Source organism: Hippopotamus amphibius, chromosome 12 (assembly GCF_030028045.1).
Source record: "Hippopotamus amphibius kiboko isolate mHipAmp2 chromosome 12, mHipAmp2.hap2, whole genome shotgun sequence".
Classification (NCBI taxonomy): domain Eukaryota; kingdom Metazoa; phylum Chordata; class Mammalia; order Artiodactyla; family Hippopotamidae; genus Hippopotamus; species Hippopotamus amphibius.
The window spans coordinates 44,873,900-44,899,503 of NC_080197.1; the positions used below are offsets into that span (position 1 = coordinate 44,873,900).

At 38.3% G+C, this 25,604-nt stretch overlaps 1 protein-coding gene across 5 annotated transcripts; it reads right to left on the bottom strand.

The window, feature by feature from the left end:
- Window positions 1–654: 654 nt before the first annotated feature.
- ANKEF1 (ankyrin repeat and EF-hand domain containing 1) lies at window positions 655–24,952 on the bottom strand. Of its 5 annotated transcripts, none has more exons than XM_057702311.1 (11): window positions 24,595–24,952; window positions 24,291–24,354; window positions 20,081–20,471; window positions 13,732–13,931; window positions 12,900–13,049; window positions 11,744–11,867; window positions 7,635–8,457; window positions 5,272–5,498; window positions 3,915–4,078; window positions 2,612–2,749; window positions 655–1,754 (listed from the first exon to the last, which is right to left on the bottom strand). In XM_057702311.1, the coding sequence occupies exons 3-11, from the start codon at window positions 20,424–20,426 to the stop codon at window positions 1,596–1,598; spliced, it is 2,331 nt and encodes a 776-aa protein (XP_057558294.1). In that variant the 5' UTR covers window positions 20,427–20,471; window positions 24,291–24,354; window positions 24,595–24,952; the 3' UTR covers window positions 655–1,595. The 5 variants fall into 5 exon arrangements, with proteins under 5 accessions (XP_057558294.1, XP_057558293.1, XP_057558296.1 ...); XM_057702310.1 differs by having other exon boundaries at window positions 24,291–24,521; XM_057702313.1 differs by lacking the exon at window positions 20,081–20,471 and having other exon boundaries at window positions 658–1,754; window positions 24,595–24,950.
- Between the last annotated feature and the right edge of the window lie 652 nt (window positions 24,953–25,604).

Genomic DNA, 25,604 nt, shown 5'->3' on the forward strand with positions numbered 1-25,604 from the left:
GATTTCCCTGAGGAAGAAGAAATTCACTGTGAACTTCATGGATAATTCTTACCCAAGAGTTTCCAGCCTGCCTTTCCTGAAGACCTGCCCTGCCAACCCCCACAATCATGTAAGATGTAAGTCAGTTCTTTGCAACAAATCTCTTTATCTATCTATCTATCATCTACCTATCATCTACCTATCATCTATCTATCTATCTATATCTATCTATCTATCTATCTATCTATCTATCTATCTATCATCTATCTATCTATCATCTATCTATCTATCATCACCTATGCATCTATACTACTGTTTCTATTTCTTGCTAGAACCCTGACATACCTCTTCTCCAATATGAGTCAGGCCCCAGGCCCAAATCTCAGTGGACATTTGTAAAGTTTCATGGTAAGTCCCTTATTTCCACCCTTCTCCTTTGTCCCATACATACCTGCCTTAAGGAAAAGTCACATATGATAGCTAGTCATCCTTTATCACATATATTTTTTTCTGACATCTGGAAATTTTGCCCAGAATATCAGCTATTGCATGAATACCACTTAAACTGATTCTCAATTGCACAAGACTTGGGGGGAAATCCTCCTTGCTGGGGAAATGCTTATTCTGTAGTAACAGAATATAAGAGAATGCACTTTTTAAATTTTTGCTTAGGAGACTCAGAATCATAGCTAATCCCATAGATATCATCTTAGTTTTTGTCCTTCCAGAAGCAACCTTAGACAAGGATTTCAGCGTAAGTATTTGGGAGGTGATCTCAACAAAGATCAGAAGGCATGGGGAAAAGTGAGGGGACAGGGAAGGGAAGGTAGCCAGTGAAGGGTGTTTAATGTGGTGATGTGATAACCACTGTGGGCGACTTGATCTTCATCTCTCCGGGGAGCTCTAGTGTCATGAGAATGTGCTCTTCAGAATAATCCCACCAGAATTGTGAGGGAGCTAGAGTGTTGATACACTGAATCTGTTCAGTCATTGGTGGAGGGCTGCTTCCAAAGAAGTGCTAATTCTCATGCACTTCAGCCCTACTGTAAAAGTTGAAGTGTCAGAGGCAGCCTTATAGCATCCGGAAGTCAGGCCTGAGAGTGCTACAGTCTCAAAGCAGAGAAGAAATGGGAGAAGTGCCAACAGTGTCTATTAGAGGTATCAATGTTTATTTGACCCAAAGTATCTAATTCGTATCACTTACGATTATGTGTGAGAAGAAAACTCCTTCCTTAATGGATTAAAAACAACTTCTGTTCCCTAATTAAATTGTTTTCATCCATTTTCACTGAAATGATATCTTTAACAAGCATAATGGTGTACATCTTGTAAATTCTTTGACAGTGACACTATGCTTATAACCAAAAATGCCATTTATTCTACTACATTCCTGAGGAAAAGTGGGGGATTTATCCAGAATGACATGCAATTCACTGCAAAATAAAACACACCTTCTCTAGACAGCTCAGAATATTTATAGTTGTTAAAGCAAAAACAAATACTTGGTTACAATGCTTAACTTGTGGATTGCTTTCGCTTTGACGGAAATATCTACTTTCTCCAACGTCTGGTCCCTGGGCCGCAAAATGTTTACCCGAAGAAGCAACTGCTGTGATTTAGGTCTTGAAGGCAGCTTCCAATGCTTGTGCTTTGTCTGTGATGTGCTTCTGAAAGGGCATCATGAAGTCATCAAAATCTACCTCGTATGAGAATCGCTCCCGTCGTAGTTCCCTCTTCCTGATCAGCTCTGCTGTCGTGGCTTCAGGACTCCAGATCTTAAATAAACAACCACATCCGGAGCAGGTGTGAGTATGGCAATCAATAAACATGCCAATATCCAGACAACATTCAAGATGGTTAATTTAAAACTATCAAATTTACTTCTAAATCTATTGTAACTTTTATCTCTTACATGACATTAGTGGTTATGTGGGCATCGCTGTTGCTCATGGTGACTATTTGGACAACTGAAATGCTCTTCAGTTACCTCTCTGATGACCCTCAGACCAGCTGCTGATCATTTTTAGGATGTCAAAACCAGGAAGCAATGGAATTAATAGATAATTTGGGTTTACCACCTTTATGTCTTACGGGAAAGTCAAAATTATTTTCATAGTAGAGAGCAGAAGCAGCTGCTGCTTTCTTATTCAGTATGGTTTGATAGGCATTGGCAAGACCGTTCTTATTCTCCAAAGACATCTTCAGATATCTTTGTATTGTAGATGTTTAAGGAAGCCACTGCATAAATCCAGTTTTGATTAGTATGAAACATCCAAGTGAGATGGTGATAGTGCGTATGAAGAGGAACGGTTGGGCTCTGAGAAGTACCCAGAGAAAGTATCTACAGAACTCGGTGACTACATGGCTATTAGGAATGGCACTGACCAAAGAAGACTTCAATTGTTCAAGGAAAATTAAAATGTCAATACAGAAAATAACAAGACCAGATATTGGGAGCTATACAAGTTGGACTTACTTAGTCAAAAGTAGTAGGACCTAGAAAAAGGACAACTCTAAATAATAACTGTAAAAGATAAGCTTTGGACATTTGTTTGGGTGCTCTGTATAAAACGTCATTTGAAAAATGACATTATGAGTTTATACCATGTTATGATCTTTCTAAAGTACTTACCCTCCGTGGAATAAATGTGATATCCACTTTCTTGGTATAACCACTGGTAATCAATGAATTGAGATACACCACATTATCCTTACGCATTTTCTTATCCTCCACTATGGCTGGTATAGTATACATTGATGACAGTGGTTCCTGGAAACAAGACCAAAAAAACTATCAATTACAAAAACCTATATATGCTTCCTAATATTATTTGTTGTTCTACAGCTTACTCTGAAGCCAGAAAAAACCTAAAAATGCTACTATACAAATTATAATTTGAAATGAAATAGCATATTATTATAATTTTGGGTAGGGAGAGATAATTCGTTTGCCTTGTTTAACTCTACTTAATTAATATTAGTGACAGATCACAAAAGTCTGCAAGATATCCATCCTTAACCTGTGGTTATTATTCATCAGAAGGATACATTCCTACCTGAATGATAGTGGTGCATATATTAGGAGTTTTAGCTGATCAATCCTCCTTCACCTTTGGCCATCCTTACTCTCTTCCTCCATGCTATTACTCCCTACTGTCTGCCTATCATCCCTTCAACTCTGTCTACTTCCTACCACTTGCATTTCTCTAATCCTTTCCAATTTGATAACATTAAAACTTTTCCTTCCTGAATTTCATCCCCTGTCTTGTGTCAGCCAAGAATCTCCAGGGATTCATCTGCTTCCTTAAAAGAAGCTTAGACATGTATTTAGAGTTTCCTGCTAATGACAAAGTCTCGATGTCTCAGAAAGCCCCATAAACAACAACCTCAATCTTCTGCTGATAATTTAGAGGTACCCAAACCACTCCAGATTACCAGGAATAATTTGGCACCTTTAAAACCTTCTAGAGTCATTTTGCAGGATATATCCAAATTGCATATTCCAGGATTCACAGTAATCATTAAAATTCCTTGGAAGTAGGGTGGTATGATGGGTAGTGAAAGATTATGAAACCAAAATGAAGGAAAATCATGCTTTACTTCACTTCTCATAAGGGTTTCCCTTCTTCCCAGTTTGGGTCATCTCATCAAATCTGAATAATTCAGGTCTAAGTGTATACTTATCCAATATCAGTTCTTTTTTCAACATTCTAATGGTATTTGGTTGAACCAACTTGGTTTTTGTGTGGATTCTGTTTGCAATGAGCACCTTTTAGACTTTTCAGTAACAGGAAATTTCTTGCGAGGTATTTTAAAACTATTGCATAATGGTGCTGAAAACACGGACTGCATATTATGTGCCCGTGTCCTGTAACAATATGTAAATGGGCTGCAGCCCCACCAGTTTCTAATGGGAGGTAAATTGCTTTTCATACCTCTTCTTTCTTAATCTCAGGGCCTTCAGCCTTCACTTTAGGTGGTGGCTTGCCTTTCGGTTTTTGATTTTCTGCTGGTTTTGGCAAGTTATCCAGCTTTTCTTTAATCAAACCAATGATTCTATAGTCAGCATAAGCCTTTGCAACATCCATGGCTCTGTGCCCTGTTTAAAACATAAATTCAGAGTTTCATTAAACAGATGAATAATAAGCCATGTAGCAAAATCTCAGCACATCAGCCCTGAGCATGAGGTACCAAGGGTGACTGCTGAAGCCAATGGTATGTGTAAGTCACAGAGGCTGGATCAGACACTCTCTAAGGGGCCCCCAACTCCAAAATCTCATCCTTTGAAGAGCCATTTACTAGCAAAACCATCTCTTCTTGTTAATTATTTTGAGTATGTTTCTTAAAAAGTTGATAGGAAATAACTGGTAGATTACATTCTGAATATCTGAGTGCTGGTTCTCTTCCACAGTATGCACATTCCTCTGCGTGTGACAATTTTACATTGTCCTCCCCTTTCTGAGACGGAAGGAGATGTATTCAAAAAGGCCTGGGAAGCTGGAGGTCACAAGTGCTCTGTGCAGATGGCTGGGTATTGTGACACCTGTAACATCCTCAGGCAGGCCTAACAACAGTACCTGTGACTCAGAGGCAGCCTGAAACTGCCAGAGATACTGAAGCTCCTTCAGATCAGAAGGAAGCAATGGATTCAACTTTAAGAAAATAACATCTCCACTCACTCACACGGGGTATTTATGACATAAGGTAGGCTTCCCATTTACTTCCTAGAAAGAGCTTCAATTCAGGAATGACTCTGTCCAGCTTTAGAAGGAATCCAAAGTCTACAGAGACTTCAAACTATGCCAATTATTGGGAACTGACAGTTAAAACAGTGTCATAACTCAAGATGTGATCTGCAGACTGGTGTCAGTCTACAAACTAATGGGTATGCGGCCATTAGTGTGAAATAAGTACAAGGATTAAGAGTGTTTAGAAATTTTTACAGCAATTTTATAGAATATTTTGTCATTTGAAACCAATGATTAAAAAAAACTTTGGGCTTATATCTTATGGGTTTTTTCCTCTTCATTTTTCTAGTAAATCATTTTTCATTGTATTTTACAAAAGTCTCAGTCCACAATGGAGTGCCAACATAAAGAACTGGCTCTTTAACAACAGTGATTTGAGAAGTTCTGTGTATAAGACAGAGTTTCATAACAGTTAACTCAGGTTTGCTTTTGCAGCAGTAACTCAGGGGAAAATGTGGTTCTACAGAAACAGATTTAGAAGGGTTTGGAATCTAACATAAACCCTCCTTTTATAACCCTAACCACCCATAATGAGAACACATACCTTTTCTATTCTCCAGCTGGAATTTAGCACCGATATCAAGTAGATATTTTACAGTATCCAGTCTACAGCTCTCAATGGCTCTACTTAAGGGAGTTGAGTTGTTGATTGAAAGGGCATCTACCATGGCTCCAGATTTAACAAGAAGCTCAACAATATCTTGCTGGCCAGCATGGCATGCAAAATGAAGCGGAGTCCACAGAAAATTATCCGTTGCATTGACGTTAGCCCTGTAAAATGAGATAGATGCACAAGCTAAAAATATGGGTTATTCTAAGCACTGGAGGCTAAAAATGCTAAGGAAGATTTTATAGCTTTATCAGGTTGTTCAACTGTAAACCAAGGAAGGCTTGGGTCAAGTTAAATTCTGTGCCATAATTTTTCTTCACCTGTGTTCTTCATTATACAAGTTTTAACTTTGTGTATATATACATTTTGTTTAGTTTTAAAGGTGCTGATATCCTAAGGTTACAATTTTTCAAGGGTTAAAATGAGGGAAAATTGTAAAACTGGAGCCAATGAAAGATTAAAGCTAATAGGAAACAGAAAAATTATATTATTTCATTTTGTATCTACTTTCTCTGTATGTTATGAATTTTTAAATGCACTTTCATTATTAAAATTCTAAGCATTACAATATATCAAAAAATGATACAAATGAACTTATTTACAAAATAGAAACAGACTCACAGACTTCCAAAACAAACTTGTGGTTACCAAAGGGGAAAGGTGAGGGGGCAGGATAAATGAGGAGTTTGTGACTGACATGTACACACTACTATATATAAAATAAATAACGAACAAGGAGCTACTGTATAGCATAGGGAACTCTACTCAATACTCTGGAATAACCTACACAGGAAAAGAATCTGAAAAAGAATGGACATATGTATATGTATAACTGAATCACTTTGCTGTATACCTGACACTAGCACAACAATCAACTATACTCCAATATAAAATAAAAATTATGTGAAAAAAATAATAAAAAAAGAAAATTAATTCTGTCAATTTCATTGAAAGAAATATATCATTCAGAAACTATAAAAAGATAAAATAAAATTTTAGTCCTATTTAAAAATTCGCTGCCCAAAACTTCACACTGTCCTTAGCTGCTTTATACTCCCTCTCGATAATAAACACATTTAAATCCTTCTTTGATGTTAAACATTACAGTAATAATACCAATAATACCTTTTATCAAGTCTGCAATTACTGGGCTACTAAGTGCTTTACATATTTTAACTCATTTAATCTTCGACAAATCCTGTGAGCTGAGTTCCATTAGAACCCCATTATAAAAATGAGAAAACTGAAGCACAAAATGTTAAGAAAGTTACCCCAGGTCATTCAGCAATGGTAAAACTAAGGACTTAAATGTGCGAAATTTAAATTTAAAATTTTAAAAAGTTAAATGTCATGCTTTGTTATTTTAAAGATATTTACAAATGAACCACGGAAAGGAAATGAAACAGGCTTAGTTATCATGGCCACCATCAAATTCCTTAAATTTGTTGGGATCCCCTCCAAAAAAAAGGAAAAAAGAGACATTTAAAAATGACTCCATAGGGACTTCCTAGGTGGCGCAGTGGCTAAGAATCTGCCTGCCAATGCAGGGATCACGCGTTCGATCCCTACTCCAGGAAGATCCCACATGCTCCAGAGCAACGAAGCCCATGTGTCACAACTGTTGAGTCCGTTTGCCACAACTACTAAAGCCCGAGCGCCTAGAGCCTGTGCTCTGAAACAAGACAAGCCACTGCAGAAAGGAGCCCGGACACTACAATGAAAAGTAGCCTCGGCTCTCCGCAACTACAGACAGCCGGTGTGCACCAGTGAAGACCCAACACAGCCAATTAATTAATTAAATAAAAATAAAATAAAAATGACTCCATGTAAAATGAATATGTTCTAGAGATCTACTCTGCAATATTGTGATCATAGTTAGCAACACTGTACCCTACACTTAAAATCTGCTAAGAGGGTAGATCTCATGCTACCTGTTCTTACCACAATAAATTTTTTTTTAATTTAAAATAAAATAAAAAGCAACTCTACATCATCTAGGTAAAGCGCTGAGAGCAAATTAAGTTGTCTCCGGAGGCCAGGGATCCCCAATCAGAAGGCTTCCTCTACCCTCACTTTGCGCATAGCTGTTACTGGCTGACGGTCTTTGCGTACAACATGTTCTTATATTCCACTAGCCTGGTTCCCCGTGTAAGATCTAGTTGTGATCTAGACTTCAGGAATGAAGCCCTCTCTTGCACTACTGAAATTCTGGAGCCGAATGTGTCTTAGTGGTCCTTTCACTTCCTTAAAATGTGAAGGTTCCCAAAGATCTAACCTCACTCAACCGAAAAACGTACCCTTTTTCAAGAAGAAACTTGACCGCGTCCATGTTTCCGCTGGCACAGGCGGTCATGAGGGGTGTCTTGTAGTAAGTATCCTTCACATCCACAGGTATTCCTGATTCAAACGCCTTTTTCAGAGAAGCCAGGTCTCCCGCCTTGGTGATAAAATTAATGTTTGTAAAGACCTTCCCTGGCTCATCAATGTACCAAGCAGAGTCATCCTGAATGGGATGTTCTGGGGGATCATCTCGGTTAAAGCGATTGCAATCCGTTACATTCTTGTAGGTTTGGATCATGTAACAGGGTGGCCCACCGTCACTCCGGCGTGGAAACACGTAGTCAGGGATAATGCAGACCGGGAGGGGTAAAACAAACTTGCCTTTTTTGGCTTTTTTGGCCATCCCTCTTTTCTTTTTCTTAGGCCCATAGGATCCCAAGACGTACGACTTGCTTAAGTATTTGGTTCCTTTAAAGAAATCGTTAATGTTGACTCCTCCGCCCCGGACTTTTTCGTGAAGTTGAGCTATGGTAGCTAGATGTTCTGAGTTCACAAAATCTTGCCTCTCCTCCAGTGCCAGCACAAAGTCTTCCTTGGTGACGGTCCCATCACCCCTGTCCACAAATGAAAATGCTTCCCGAAGGAAGGTCTCATGTTCGATTGACCAATCGTGAAGTCTCAGGTACAAGCGTGGATTCGGATTTTTGGCTCCTGGCGGGGCCAGTTTATTAGCGATGCGCTCCGCCCGCCGTATTTCTTTGCTGGCTGCTTTGAAGCTGCCTTCCTTAGCCAAGGCCCTGGGCGTTTTATGCTCCAAATTCTTCCATTTCAGGTCACATCCTAAAACAGGAAGCATCGTGATTATGAATGGTGCAGAGACATCTGCATGGCACCACAAATGACATGCATCTGACATTTTTTTTAAATTTCAAGTGATGAAGCAAAAGATGGTCCCCAAATTATTTGTATATAGTGGTAAGAACATTTAGCTATTGTAACTACAAAATTGTTATGATTTTTTTTTTCCATAAGCTTAACTTTGGTGAATTCTGAGGGAGATATATTTCCCCAAAGGACTAGGACATTAATCCCTATAGATATTTGAAACAAATATATTGGGATACTTGCCAAGGAGGCTTCATACCAAGCAGGAAAAAGTAAGGGTGACTTCTGAATTTGGAAAGAAGCTGGATTCAAACAGCTTAAGGAACTTTAAGAACTCAAGATGCTAACTGACACCTGCTTCTTTTGAACGATTATGACTAAATCTGTGTAAAATCTTAAACTATGCTTTATTTGTATTCTCCACGAAATTGATGTAATTTATATTGATCTGCTGTTCTGCAGTAAGGTCATGTGAACAGCCTAACAGAGGAAAAAGTAATACGTTCATCAAATCTGAAAGAATTCCAGTATAAGAGTTGTGCAATTAGGCATTAAAATCTATTTTCCTTTTTGGTCCCTTACTTAAAATGATGAGATCAACATTATATGTAAGCATTCTCCAAATAAGTAAACTTTTCTGAATGCATCAGGGAGTCTACTTAGTGCTATCAAGAAGGCTGTGTTGTCTGTAAGTGTCTGGAGACACTAAAAACCCATTATAAGTCAGACTATAAAGATGCTCTTTCTAGTGTATTGAATCTAGAAGGCTCTTCTGTTGCTTTGCCAACATCACATAATCAAAAAAGATTCTCTAGCAATCAGTATCTCTAGCATCCAAAATGTAAAGGCAGCCGAATGCAAAAATAAAACATGCCCCTCCAACACTTTATAGTTTTATTTCTTACAAAAAAGAAAATTAATCACCAGTGTTTTTCAACATTAATACTTCATCTGGCATTGTTAAAAATTAAAATTTTATATGAAGGCTGACAATTTTAGTAGTGATAGAAAAACTCAAAAAGAGCATTGGGACAATAAAGATTCTAAAATTTTTATATTGGACAGTTTGAAGAATAGTGACTCATTGGGAAAGGGACCTGAGACTTGTCTCGACAGTATAATTTCATAGCATAATAATTCCATAGTGTAATTCCACAGTCATCTTGAGTATGCTGTTTTTATTTAGCTTTTTCACTTATTCAGGGTGTCTCGGGGTTTATCTACCACCTCCTAATCCACTCCGATATTTACCTCAGCACTAAGGATTGAAGGGTTTTAAAGCTGCTTTATTTTGCTTTCTTCTGCTCCTAGTTTCCTCCCCATTAGAAATTTTGTGTGCATAAAAGACTGCAACATCCCAGTTTAAAGATATGAAGGCATTTTCCTCTCCCTGTGACTTTTGTCTCCTCTTTTATCATTAGTGAATAAAGATCCATTCATTCACTTTGTGACTTATGTTCCTCTGTGGCTAAAATACTCAACTTTCAGCAGACTGTGCTGTCAAAAGGCCCATAAGAAGCAGTACCCTCCACAGGGGCTTTAGGAGAACTATTCCAAACTCCCCTCCCCTCTCCCGGATATGGCCTCACACTGCCTACAGGGAGTTGTAAATTACTCCACGGACAAAATCAGGGGCAAAAGAGGAGCATATTGAGGAAGCTAGTTTAATGTGGGAAAAGAATCCAGCCTTCAAATTTAAGAATAGAAGAGGCTACACCTGGGGAGTTTACTCAGAAATGAGCATTTCGTGGCTAATGGTTTCTTGCTGCTCTGATTGCCTTAGACCTAAGATTCTAAAAGTGGAAGTGTAACTGATAAGAGTCTGGTATGGAAATAGGTCACCCACATAGGACCTGGGAAAGTGGATGTACTTCCAAACATGCTAGAGAACTCAGAACAGTCTCAGACATTTGTTTCAGAAACAGTCTAGTCTTATGAGTCAGCCAGGAGGATGAATATTTTCTGCATCTCCAGGCAACGCCTTTGGCAAGCTCTGGCCCTTTACATCTCAATTTGCTTTCTCTGACTTTATCCCGGGAGTACATAAATGGTAGAGTATATACTGAGGGACTTTCTTTGTCCCAATAAGAAAGGAATCAGCATGTTAAAGTTGAAGAAGCTTGTCTCAATCTGGGCAGATCTCTAGTTTCTAGAAATACACAATGTTAAAAATGAAGTGTCAGAATAACTTGCTGATGGTGACAGATTTGAAAACAAGACTGATGAGACAGTTAATGAGGACAAAAAATTGTTTGATATATTTTCCTTTATCTGTTTTTTTGTTTTAGAGGGATGGGGAACAAATGTGAGCTTTGTATAAGGTGAAAAAAGCTAAGTGGATCAGTTATTACACCATTAGTTACGCAGGCATGTTAGTCTTATTTATGTTAGTGTTTACAGTATAGGCTCTCTGGGGTCCCAGTGGCTTCAGAATTTCTATGCCTGTGTAGAAGACAGGAAAATAAAAGCACTCCCTCTGCTCTGTTATAGAGTTGTTGGATTTTAAGTTTCTGCCTATTTCTCATAAACTGGAAAAAAAAAAAATCCATTGCCATAACATTCAGCAGAATGCAGTTCCCTCTCTAACAAAGAGTTAATAACTTTTAATGTACATCTAGTTAGCATGTAATTAACACTAAATTGATCCAAATCTTTAAACTTAATATTACTATTTTAAGGAATACATTAAACTATATGTAACATAGTTTATATTCCTAAATTAATAGTTATTTAAAAGCTACAGAAAAATCTAAAATAATGAATATTACTTATATTTCAAATGTTTCATTTTATTTCCTGTTTCTCCCCAAAATATTTCCATCATAATTTAAAATTATCCAGAAATGTTATCTTTGCACTTGACACAACAGTATATTTTTAAAAATAAAATAATTAAGAATTCAAAGACATGGTTTCTAGTTTTTGTCCTTTTTTAGATTGATATTTACATTTTTTAAAATAGGAATTTAATAACTATAAGCATCTTAATAATTGGTTGACTCATAAGCAATTCTCTTTAAACTTTTAATAATAACCTAAAAATACTTCAGAAATGAATTTTTATCACTTTCAAGGCCAAATTCATGATTTAACAGAAGGTAAATAAGAAAAAAAATTAATTTTCCTTCTATATATATATGTGAGATAAGCAACTGACATCTGACAGGCTGAAATTCTCTGCTCATCTATGACGTGGGAAAATCATAAGTTCTTTAGGCATAAAATTGATAGAGCATTTTACCTCGCTGAGCTATATATTTACAGCAATCTGCAAAACCACCCATGGCAGCATAATGAAGTGGTGTGTTACCATTCATTGCGATCAGCCCCATGTCTCCATTGTAGGCAAAGAGAAGCTTCAATATCTGCAAAATAAATAGTGGATATTGTAGAGGAACAGGAATGTATTTTAGAGAATGAAAACTGGGACCTAGACCTGTGCCTTCCAGAGTGTCAATATGAATTAAATTGAAATGAATTAAACACAAAACAAATTTAAAAAGTTCATTTGCTTACTTCCACTAGCCATAGTTCAGGTACTCGAAAACAACATGCGTACTGTATTGAACCATATTGTATGGCACAGATACAGAACATTTTCATCACTGCCAGAAGTTCTATCAAACACCATTGACCTAGAGTACAGAAAACTCTATACTCAGCTGGGGCACTACCATTTTGGTGTATTTAGGCAATTTTAGAAAGCATCAGACTATGGCAAACATCATCAGGGAAGAAAGTTCTTTACCAAACAGATGTGACTTCTACTGTGATGTATAATTTTATTGCAGGGAAGAGACCCAATGAGAAAAATAAAGGCAATTATGTTAAAACTCAGAAAAACTTGGTAAATAAATTTTAGATATCATTCAGAATTTTGAAAAAAAAAAAAGGATAGCTTTGATTTCTATTTTGTTTCTGCAGTATCACTGTACCTATGAGACACTCTTTGCTGATTAACCAGATAATGAGAATACTCAGAGTTAAAAATTTAGGTGAGTCATTAGATGCACTCAAACATCAGGGAGATAAGAGTAGATTGGTGTTGTTCTCCCCACAATTAGATCATACCGTATTTTGACAATTCTAATATGTAATGGAGTCATAAAATAGTGCCAGTTGGTAAAATTTTTAAGCTGTCATAATTAAGAATATAGGAAAACATTATTAGTAATATTAAAAGAATAAATTAGCAGGCAGGTAAAACTGATAAAGAGCTAAAATATGTTTTGAAGGATAATATTTGGTATAACTATAATTTTAGAATTATTTTGGAAAATCAAGATGATAAGTCAGGAAAAATCTATCAGTGTCAATCTACACAATATTTTAAGATGTTGAGGAAAAGCAGAGAATATTTTTAGCAACAAATTTTAAAGCAAAGAGTTGATTATTACATCAAAAAAGCCTCCTTTGGCAGCAAAGTGCACGGCGTGATGTCTGTCATTGTCAAATGCATTCACGTCACCTCCTCTTTCCAATATCCCTCGAACTAGTTCTATCACTCCTTCTCTTGATGCTTCCATTAAAGCTGTGCGACCTGTGGACTGGACATGAAGCAGATCAGATGCTGTTTATCCCTGTCATGCTAAATAACATCTTCAGTATAAATATGGTCTAAATCCATTTGGCCTTAGAGTTACACTGACATGTTCAGTTTTGTACAGTTTTATTGGTTTCATGTAACAAATAGGAAAAATGAATCCAGTACAGTGGGTCAGTGTCCAAAATGTAGAATTCTAAAATCAGAGTCAAGGTCATACCAGATGTCCTTGTGAGAATATCATGTTGAAAACTGCAGTTTCTTGCAAAGAAAGTAGAGCAATAAGGGAGCAAAGAGGGTAAAACATATGCTAAAATTAGGCTATAGGTGTTTTCTAATGAGAAGAAAATCTATTTTTGTTGTTGGGAAATGGCAATTAAAAGATAAGAAAACTCAATAAAATTAGCCAAATGAGAAGAGGGGGCAAAACGATTAAGGGAAACACCAGAACTATATATTTTCTTTCAAAGGAGGTAAATTTTTATTAGGCATCAGTAATATCTTTTCTATTTCCTACAGTGATCTTATAAAGATAATGAAAGTATATAATCTTAAAGCGTTCTGAACAGAAATGAACAGTCTGTAAGCTAACAGGATAATTTTACCATATTCAAATGACAAAAACACACTAACAGGGCTCTATAATTGAAAAAAAGGAATATTTATAATCACAGGAATAGTCATACTGAGTTGACAGCATTTGGATTGGCTCCTTTTTCCAAGAACGTCAGGCACACGTCTTTAACATCATGTGCTTCTTCGCAAGCTCTAAGGAATATTGGCTTCCCTTCATAGGTACAATTGTTGACATCTGCACCGTGTTCCAAGGCAATCAGTGCACAGCGATGGTGCCGCTTAGTAGGTAAAATGCAGTAAAACAAAATACCTGTAGAAAAATAGAATCCCCAAAGAACACAATTAGTAGTCTCTCTATATTTGAATCAGATAGGAAGGAACAAAGAATAATTTAAAAATCCATAATTAGCTAGTTCAAGGTGATAGAGCAAAGGCATTTGTGCCTTGGTTTTCCCTCTGAAATCAACTGAAACACCAAGACAGAGAAATCAAAAAAGAAACCCAACCTCTGATAAGAGCTAGAAAATGGTCATAACCAAAATGTGATAGGACCTTGTTTGGGAAGAATCTGAGTGCTGGGACGTGAGCCCCTGTTGACCCTGTATATTTGGCATCCTGCAATCTATACCCCAGTGTCCCTTCTTGGAATATGCAGGGGTGTGTGTGCCAGAGGGCTACTGGTGGATCCCTGGATACCCTCTGAAACTACAGAGTGGCAAAGAAGATGGTACTGAATGATGAAACATGCAGACCAGCCACATTTATAGGAAGCAGTCTGTCTGTACAGTGAGAAGAAAAAGTAGATGGCAAGGGGCTCTGACATTCTGGCAAATCATTTTGTTCACTGAAGAAAGATAAATGCTAAATCCTCAAACCCAGCACCTGTGACATACAGACCCTCAACATAATCCAGGTCAAAAATGTACTATGGACCAGGGGTATTGTTTATATTCCTGAGGCAGAGTGTTGGTAAGAAAGCCAGGTAAATAGCAGTCAAACCTCAACTGACTTTGTAATGACTTCACTCTAAAAAGAGGCTTCATTCAAAGAGGAACAGTAACCAACAAGAAACCAGCATGTAACCTATGAAAAAAGATACCGAAAGCAAATAAGGAAAGGAACCTGATGACAAACACTAGACAAAAATTATATACTCAAAAAACTATATGACGTGAAAATTATTGACTTACCAATTTCCATGATAACAAAGAAATTAAAAGTTTTTCTGAAACAAAAGTGCAAGGCTAGACTGAACCTAAAAGAAGGACTTTTAGGGCAATAAAGGTAAATAGAAGGAAAAGATGAATTTGAGCAAGCAGAACTTAGAAAAGAAATGGTAGAGGACTTTCTTGGCAGGGCAGTAGTTAAGAATCTGCCTGCCAATGAAGGGGACATGGGTTTGAGCCCTGGTCCAGGAAGATTTCACATCCCTCAGAGCAACTAAGCCCATGCGCCACAACTACTGAGCCTGTGCTCTAGAGCCCAAGAGCCACAACTACAGAAGCCCGAGAGCCTAGAGTCCGTGCTGTGCAACAAGAGAAGCCACTGCAATGAGAAGCCTGTGCACGCAAATGAAGAGTAGTCCTCGCTTGCCGCAACTAAAGAAGCCTGCGTGCAGCAACGAAGACCCAATGCAGCCAATAAATAAATAAATAAATAAATAAATAAATAAATAAATAAATGAAAGAAAAGGTAGAGAAAAATAAAACCACTAAAGAAATGAAAGTCACATTGGAAGCAGGAAAAAGGAGAGCAGACATTGCCAAAACCATGTTCAGGGACATGGAGGAAAAACTTGAAAGAACTTGAAAGAAAAATGTAACTGAGATAATGCAACAGTTTAAATGGTCTAGAGAGGCAGAGCATTTAGCATGTATGTAATTGGTGTTCAACAATAAAAGACCAATTGGAACAGAAAAAAATGGACAGATAGAAGAAAACTTGAAGTAAAAATCTAGATCTGACAGAGTATACTGGGTCTCAGGGAAAACTGATTAAGAAAAATCCATTACATGTTCCTGGGTAAAGCTAGGTAAGAAAGTGTCCGGTGAGCACCCAGCTAAAAATTCAAGTTGTCTCTAAAGAGGAAAAGTCAAGCTGGCTGCAAGACTTTGGCACAGCAACATTCAGTGCTAGAAAATAACCAAAGGAGCTCTATAATGTCACTTTGCAGAGAAAACAAGGAATTTTTAATACCCAGTCAAGCTATTGTTCATATATAAAAGTGATGGACATGTAAGTTTAAAGATGCAAGAAATCAAAAGATATAAGCCCAAAGGAGTAAGCTAAACTACTTGATAACAAAAATGAGTCGAACAGGAAATCAACAGAGAATATGTGACTAAAAGACCCATGGTAGATGAACTTGGTGTATCCCCCAAAAATAATAAATAAATAAATAAAATTAATAATAATAAAAAAAAAGACCCATGGTAGATGCTGAATCCCTTCAACCAATAAACCAAAGCTCAATCTCCTACTAGGAATTCTACATACAGAAAAGAATATTGTAACACACAATAATGTAGAAATAATAATGTAATTTAATAAAAATTGAAGGGAAGAGAGGGAAGGAGAGTGTAAGCATTTGATTTTCTTTATCTTTTACTGTTGGAGTTTGAGATAATAAAAACAGATAAAGACATAGATGTTTGTTATTTAAAGCTATGAAAGGAATCACTGAAAGAACTAAAATGATTATAATTTACTAAAATTATGTACTGGAAGGGAGGTAAAAGAGGTGAGAGGATATGGAGATATGTGTATAAAAACAGATGATTGAACTTGGTCTACCCCCCAAAAAATAAATAAATAAATAAAAAGAAATGAAAAAATAAAAAATAAAAAGAAAAGAAAAGAAAAAAAAATAATACTAAAAAAAGAAAAAAAAGAGGTGAGGGGAAGGGTTCTTGTACCAATATCATCTTTAATAGAAAAATATCAATGAATACTATTTAGGTGCTAATTCAATAAACAGAGGTTTTATGTATATGTAAATCTGTCAAGTTAGCCATTAACAGAACTAAAAACAGACCATTCATTTTAGAAAATATGAGAAGGAAAATAGGCACACATAGCAAAACAAAACAAAGAACACATGGGGACTTCCCTGGTGGCGCAGTAGTTAAGAATCCGCCTGCCAGTGCAGGGGACACAGTTTCAAGCCCTGGCCTGGGAAGATCCCACATGCCAAGGAGCAACTAAGCCTGTGCACCACAACTACTGAGCCCACATGCCACAACTATTGGAGCCCACTCACCTAGAGCCTGCGCTCCGCAACAAGAGAAGTCACCGCAATGAGAAGCCTGTGCACACTGAAGAGCAGCCCCCGCTCGCCATAACTAGAGAAAAACCCACATGCAGCAACAAAGACCCAACGCAACCAATAAATAAATGAATTAAATTTAAAATTAAAAAAACAAAAAGAATACATGGACCACGGAGGAAAATATTTTTATACATATTTGTGTATTTATAGAAATTAATTATATTATACTTTCATAATATAAAATAAATGACAGTTCTGAGGCCAAACCTATGGAGCATCTAGATAAATGCAAATTGGATAAACTCTTACCATTAAAATAAAAATAAAATTTATATGAAAATCAAAACTGAAATAGATTTCATATAAACATGCATCCAAAATAGAGTTATTCAAACAGTTACAAATAGAAAGATGGTCAAGGACGTGGTTGAAAATATGAAATCAAAGACAGAGAAGTCATAGCAGGCAAGAATGAACCAAAACAACAATAAACAATGACAACAACAAAATCTAGAAAATAGTACCAGATGAGGTTGAATTCATTACAAAGACCTTAAGGAACTTATGAAATGGCTATTTTATAATGATGGCATGTGCAACTCACAGTGAAAGTCTATCTAGACTGACTATTTAAGCCACAAAGGACACAAATCAACATTCCAAGATCACAGCAAAAGCAAAAGAGAAAAAAAGTATACATAATAGAACTCGCATATTGCATTGAGGACTGGGGATGCTTTCCTATAAATGGGAGAACAAATGGAATGGGTGTTATAAGAAACTATTCTAGCTTTACCCTTAAAGAAAATAATTCCAGACACTGTAACTAATTTCCAAGGACAACTTAAGAGTTCTTTGGCTTAGAGTGTTACCTTCTCCATATTCTGCAAAATTGTCCAAAGAGAAAATAGACTTTAGGCCTAGAGGAGGTCCCCCATTCTTGCAAAGCTCCAGCAAGTATTTTAACCATTTAAATGTTTGCTCCTCCGTTTGAAACAATGTGCAGTGAGCCAAATGTCAGTCACTGGAACACATGATGTTAAGGGCAGACAGACCACGGTGGAATAAACCAAGCAGTTTGGCCAGTGGCAGCCTCTGAGCTGAGGGATGTGCAAGGTAAGCTAGGGTCGCTGACGTGGGGAAGACAAGGCCCTGTGCAGTGGGTGTACCGTGAACCACGACCAAGGCTGGAAGGAGCAGTACTAACAAGGTCACGTGTGAAACAAGATTTTGTATTTGTTTCAAGTTTCATTTTATATGTTTAACTCTTCCTATTTGCTTTGTCAGGTTGTTTTTGTCATCCCTTCATTTTCCAGAAGCTTGGTAGGTTTAATGTTCATTTCAATGAGTATAGATAAACTTATGGCTGTTGCATTTGCTACAAATATTCATTTGACCTCGTTTCCAATTTTACCTTGATTATTTACATTTTCTAATTTATTTTTATGCTATAAAATGTCTCAAACTGCTTTCTGTGTGACTTATATCTCTATTTCAAGCTCAAGAAGGTAAACTTTTCTTTGTTACCATTCTTCTGAATATACTGAAGTTTCCAGGAAACTCCAGGTATACAAGATGCCATCTAAAAAACTATCTCACGGTCAAATAAATATGGAAAATGTCACTGTTTTTGGTAGGTCTGACAAATGTAAAATATACATATCTAAATTTGTTTTACCTGATATTTCTCTAATTTGGCAGTGGAACCAACCAATTTTACATGTAGCACTTATCAACATCCCACTGACTCAGTGGCCCGTGGCACACACTTTGGGAAATGATATCCTGTAGAGCTTTGAGAGGCTTCTGTTGTCTTTTTCCTTTTTTTTCCAGAATAAAACATTTTAAAACACATTTGACTCCTGAGTGCATCTGAAGCTTATTTTGTTATGTGGTGCCAGTAAGTAATTAAATAATTCTTCCTTTTCTTTGTCCTGTCCTCTTGCTATAAGCAAGTCACTTATCAAATACCATGTCTGCAGAGATTTACAAAAGCAGATTCTGTTCCTGTCAGAAAGCATTAATTAACATTATAAAATGGGATTAACTTCTCTAATGTGGGACTGATGTTAATGGCTTTGTACTTGAAGCAACTCTTTGGAACAACTGATTAAATCTACCAATTTATATTAAGCCTGGTGGTAATTTTCTTAATGATTTTCATGAGGCTATGTCACCTCCTGCCAAAACCTTGAGTTATTTGGACAAGAAACTCCCAGGCTGTTGTCTTGAGATGGGATCTGGGAGGGAAAGAGTTAGAAAGTGGGGCTACTTCACCTGAATAGTCATGGAAATGCCATATCTCAAGTTTTAAGGCATGTTTCCAAATACATTTTTGAATAAACTTATTTATTTATGTTTTGTTTATTGGCTGTGTTGGGTCTTCATTGCTGCATTCGGGCTTTCTCTAGTTGCGGCGAGAACGGAGATTACGCTTTGTTGCAGTGTGCAGGCTTCTTATTGCGGTGGCTTCTCTTGTTGTGGAGCATGGGCTCTAGGGCACGTGTGCCTCCAGTAGTTCTGGCACTCGGGCTCAGTAGTTGTGGCACATGGGCTTAGTTGCTCCACGGCATGTGGGATCTTCCCCACCCAGGGATCGAACCCGTGTGCCCTGCACTGGCAGGCAGATTCTTAACCACTGTGCCACCAGGGAAGTCCCCCAAATACATTTTTAAATAACCCTAGAAAGTTGGAGTTTATGTTACAATCCACTTCAGTCCCTTGAGTTCCCAAATGTAACTACTTTCTACATTAGACTGCTCTTGAGAGCAAATTCCTTTTGGAATCCTAAATCTAGTATTACTCGAGGTTCTAAAATGTAAAAAAGAAGAAATGCTCTCCTTCACCTTTTGTTCTAAAATGAGATTTTATATTTTACAATGGGTGATTACGATTATGGAAATATCAATGTGTGTCATATTGAAAGTTCTCCACATTAAAAAAAACAGAAGAATCTTATATTCTTTTTCAGTGAGAAAGTTCTCAGAACTGTTTTCCCTAAGAAATACCTATACTATTTTCAAATTATGTGGAGACAGTGTCCTTTGGTATAAGAAAGAGAACCTAGCCTTTCACTACTATGTACCATGAGTAACTCACTCCTAAAGTTGGAAAGCAAAAAAATGCATTTTATTGATTTCTGGCTACAAAGTGAATTGCATTTGCTGGATAGAATGCTGGGATTTTTTTACCTTTTCCTTCGTTATCGACAATAGTCATATCGGCCTTTGCCTTGGCTAATATTTCCATGGACAATTCGTGGCCCAGTTCTGCAGCCCTCATTGTCGGAGTACAGCCCATTCCATCTTGCACATCAGGGTGAGCACCAAGGCTCAGGAGAAAGCTGACCATATCGATGTCATTGGAAACGGAGGCTAGGTGCAGAGGACTGTTTCCATTGACTGGGTCTGTGAAATTGATGAGTTCAGGGTATCCGAGCCTGGTCAACTTCTCTATCTGCTTCTTGTCTTTGTTCCGAACACACTGAAGAACTTTGTAGATCTGCAGGTTCTCAAGTCTCTTATCTGCTAAAGCCATATTTGATCAGCTTCTTGCAAATGACTTTGTGGACCAAAACAAAAACTACGGCAGCAAAAATCAAAGCAAAAACATAACTCAAAGTTAATTTTGTCATCTTTACTTTGACTAAATAATAATATCTTGAGACTTCCCTAAGAAGAGATGCTCTTTCTTATGAGATGTTATTACCATAATTTATTGCAACTAATTTCATGAAAGCAGAAATTAAATACAAATACAAAAATATTCAGCTAGCATACCATTAAAATATTTCAAAACAAATCTTCCATCATAATTAACACTAGACTTGCTGTGCAATTTTCTTATTATCTCATTTAATCTTCCCTTGCTGACACAGCCTTACCATTTACCCGTGAAGAAGGCGAGGCTAGCCAAATCTCCAAGCTCCCCACTATCATGCTCTGTCCCAGCATGTCCCCCACAATGTAGAGACTACACAGATTTCAGTAGCTTAAAAATGTTATAACATATGTGTAGAATTTTGAGGTGATCATTATAAACAGGAATCTAGTGGACTCTGTGAAATACCAAGGATGAGATGAACGATTCCTGTGTCATCTTACGTGGGAATAAGGTAGGTAAATGGTTGAGAGCGAACTGTAAATTTTCATAAATAGTCCCACTAAGTTACAGTGAGCATTCTAATATGTAATTTTTATCTCATTGTTTATTCAATTCAAAAAAACAATATTTTGAGTCAAGTAGTAGACCCCGTTAGATATGCCCAGCTTGCTTTTCTTTCTTCACTTTTTCTGGGAACAGAATCTCATTATCATACTGGGAATCCACTCCGGAGAGTACAGTGGTGCTATCCTAGGCTGAATCATTGCCATAGCCTTATAATTTGTCTCACTGCTTCCACAACAACCCTCTATAGCCCACTCTCTATTCAGTCCCCAGAAAAACCTTTGTAAAATGTAGATCAGATAAGATCAGACCAGCTTCTACCCTCAATGTTTTAATGTAACTATGTTTAAACACAAAGAAAAGTTGAACACCCACATATCCCCACCACTGAGATCCTACAACTCATGCTTTATTTGCTTTATCATGTGTTTATCCATCCTTCTAGCTCTCCATTAATCCATCTTATTTTTTGATCCACTTCAAAGTAAACTGCAGACAAATTCCAGCATACATATCCTTAACTGTAGTTCAATATTTGTTTACAGTCCTTTTTCTCTTCTTGGTCTTCTGGATATGTAATTTAAGGTACAAGAATTAAGTGTACCATTTCTATATATAACCATTGATAAATGCATACAACTTTGTAATCCAAACTTCTATTAAAATATAGAGCATTACCTTCACACCAGAAAGTTCTCTCCAAACTATCTTTTTAAAGCATTTCCATAGTTTTCCATTGTAATCAGAATAAATCCAAACCCCAAGAGGGATCTCTTAGGGACACTTTCCCTGCCCCTCTGACCTCACTTCATTCCATTCTCCCTGGATTCATATCTCCAGCCATACACACTGGCCTTCTTTCTGGCTGTGGCTCATTCCTGCTTCTGGAACCTCTTGTTCCCTCTGCCTGGAGTGCTCTTTGCTCAGAAGTTCTGTTGGTTGGCATTCTCACCACTCAAACTGCAGCCACCATGTTACATCATCCCTTTGTTTTATTTTCTTCACAATGAAGTAAAACATTTCTATATATAACATTCCTAGAGGTCTGCAGATATAGATATATGTTTGTATTTCACTATTCATTGGAAATTTTATAATGCAGCAAGCATGCTAAACAACCTGGAGATACAAGATTCTTTTACCTGAGAACACGCTTCCATCATATTTATTGCAAAATCTAAAGAACTGTCTATAAGATTTTTTTCTTCATTAAGAAGATATGCAAAGTAATCATATGGAAATATGAGGCCTCATAATTGCATAAATATGGGACTTGCACTTGTTTTCTACTAAAAAGAAATGTTTAATACGGACACCACGTAGGGAAAGTGGCGGGGGGGGTGAATTGGGAGATTGGGATTGCCATACATACATTACTAATAAGAAAAAAAATATCAAATTGTACACTTTAAATACATGCAGTTTATTGTATGTCAATTATATCTCAATAAAAGTTCTTAAAGAAATAAATAAAAATAAAAATAAGATGAAATATTTACTCAATCTATTGTATATTCAATTTATGTACTGTATGTCTTCCCCACCAGTATACAGTGGGGAAAAGATGCTTTATATTCTCATTACTCTTATCACCCAGAACCTGACTCCTATGAGGCACTCAATAAATATTTGTTTGATAAATGAGGACTGAAAGTTAAAAGATTGAGGAGTGAAAGAAATAAAAGAAAATACCTAGGTTTCTGGCTTGAGTAACCTGTGTCTGAGATGGGGAGCTCAGGGTGGGGTCCAGGTTGCTCAGGGGTGAGCTAAGCTTTGGTCATGCTGAGTTAGAATTAACAAGGCAGTGGGGTACATTATTCAGAGAGCGATCTGAGCCTGGTGCGTGGGGAGTGTTGAGGTTTTGGGCAGTGGCAGTAAGCCCCAGACTTGGCGAGAGCAAGGAGCAGAGCCTTCCAAGTGAGGAGTGACCACTGTCAAATGCGTGCTGGGGTCCTTCCTTTCTTCCCCTTCTGCCTGCTGTTTATTCTTTGTGCTTCCTCTTTTGCTGAGGAACATCAGCCATTACGTGGCTTGTGGCTTCAATGTTCTGTTTGCTGTAGCCCCTCTCTTCCCTTCTAATCTGTTTACAATGTGTGATGGACTCATAACCAGATAAGGCAGCTTGCTAGAACCATGTGTATAAAATAGGGTCCCAGTAAGTTTAAACTGCCTCAGAACTCATCCATTTGGCCTTTGCAGCTTGGCTTGGTGACATTTATTTTAGCTGGCATTTATGGCTTGTTGTATTATTATTAGTCTTATTCTGGCTAGGTGCAGGCCTGTCTTACCACATACATACATGATATACGGAACAGGATAAGATGCACCTCAAGAGCTTACTGCTTATACTTAGCTGATGCAACCTCATTTGGAGGACAGACTTCCTAATCAAAGACATCAGTGTTGCCTCTGAGAGCACCCATCCCTACAAAGAACTGGCAGCATGTGGCATTGTCTGATTCAGCTACAAGGATGAATGCAGCAGCCCATAGGTCAGTTTTATGTCTTGCAGCCCTCTCGGCTACAGCTCCGGGTTGCTGGGGAGAGAGCAATGCCTCCTGCAGTGTCCTTCACAACCAACTGCCAAGACTGACTCCCTTGGAGGAAATAACAGAAGCCCTTCCCTCTAACCCTGGGTTCCTAATACATTGTACAGCATCTCTGATCCTCAGGATGGTCACCACATATACACACATCTTAGTATGTATGTATGGCCCTGGGGCACCCTGGCATACCCCATATAACCACCCATGTGGATGATCTCAAAAGATAGTGGAATGGAACGGGATTTTTAAAAATATATTTTTGTTTTATATTATAAGGTGTTTTTGTTTGTTTGGCCACACCTCATGTGGAATCTTATTTCCCCGACCAGGGATGGAACCTGAGCCCCCTGCTGGAAGGGGTCTTAACCACTGGACCACCAGGGAGGTCCCCAACGGGATTTCTTAAATTCAATTTCATGTTTGGAGTCTGGATACTCTGAAATTACACGAAAATCTACAGGGTGTGTGTCCAGGTGCATTTTTCACCCCTGTAGGGAGTGATCCACGGAGCTCATTAACTTCTCAAAGCAGCCTGTGAGGCAACGGTGGTTGGTTAGAAAGAGGAAAGGTGCAGCGGAAAGAGCGCAGGATTGGAAGTGGGGAGATCTGTTGCCGCCAGTTGTGATTCTCCCTCCTCTGCATCATTATTTACACAAAGGAGTTGGATAAACCTGGACAGGTCACCTACCTAGTTGGTGCCTCTGGTCTCTTCATCTGTGAGATGGGGATAAGAAGAGTGCACACGTCATGGGCTGTGTGAAGCAGAAATGAAATCAGCTTTGTAAAGTATTTAGCCAAGTCTCTCAACACTGGCTCGTCATGAATAAATCAAACCTCTGGGTTTCAGCTCGTCCATAAGCCAAGGTTTACATTTCGGGGGTTCTTTACTGTCACGTTTGATTTTAAGTCTCAGAAAAACCTGGAAGGGAGGGCGGGTAAGATGTAATTTCAAGGGAAAGTCCAGGTGGCAGGGACCACGGTGCCGAGCTCACCTCTTGGTCGCCGGCACGATCAGGAGCCGCGGATGTCCGGGCACCGGCGCGCCTCGGCCTGCGGCCGCCGGTTCTGCTTCTCTGCCGCCCGGCGCGGGTCCCAGCCGCGACCTCGGGCTCCCGGAGCCCGGCTTGGGCGCCCTGCCGTCAATGGTGTCCCGGTGGGCAGAGCAGGCGAGCAGGCGCGCGGGGCAGCAGGGAAGGGGGGGTGTGCGTCCATGGACCCCGGATCCGCCGAGGGCGAGCGCGCGGCCAGGTGAGCGCAGGGGGCGGGGTGGGAGCCGGCGACACTGGCCGATTGTGAGCTTCGGCCACGCAAGCAAGGCCCCGCTGCCAGGGCAACTATCCAGGTGCGCGGCGGATGGGGCGGGGCGGGACCCGTCTCCGCCCACCGCCCGCCGCCCCTCCCGCCAGGTGGCCTGGTCCCCGCCCAGTGGCCGGGCCGGCCAGGATGCTGGAGGAGGGATCAGCCCTCCGGGAGTCTTTCCTTCCTTCATCCTCTTCTCCCACCTCCTGCCCTCATTCAAAAAATAACTTCATCAGAAAAGTAAAACTCATACAGTGTTAATTAAATTAATTAAGGAAACAGTAAAATTAAATGAAAATACAATAAATTATACAATAAAATGAAAAGTGAATTTACTTGTCAGAGACAACTGCTATAGATTCTTATAAACTTTCTCATAGATCCTAGAAATTTTCTTTGCATACTCTAAGATGTATATACACTTTAAAAGATTTATACACGAATGGGACCAAATATATCATGGAGATAATTTTATTTCAGGGCCTACAAAGGTGCCCTAACATCCCTACCCCCCAACACACACACTTTATTGGAGGCAAGTTCTGAAAGCTTTTATTTGTTTATGTGAGTATAAAATATGTGTGCTTTTTAAAATAGTATGTAATAGCTTCTAATTAAAAGCAGTAGTTCCTTATCCCATCTATCCTATGTTTTACACTTTATTTTAAAATATGATTAAGGACTATTCCATGAACACAAAAGA

Excerpts from the sequence above, each read along its gene's own strand:
- ANKEF1 (XM_057702311.1), bottom strand. The coding sequence starts at position 20,426 with ATGGCTTTAGCAGATAAGAGACTTGAGAACCTGCAGATCTACAAAGTT. Across the intron at positions 13,932-20,080 it reads TGTCGATAACGAAGGAAAAG|GTATTTTGTTTTACTGCATT; the intron begins GTAAAAAAATCC and ends ATTTTTCTACAG. Across the intron at positions 11,868-12,899 it reads CCAAAGGAGGCTTTTTTGAT|ATATTGAAGCTTCTCTTTGC; the intron begins GTAATAATCAAC and ends TTTATTTTGCAG.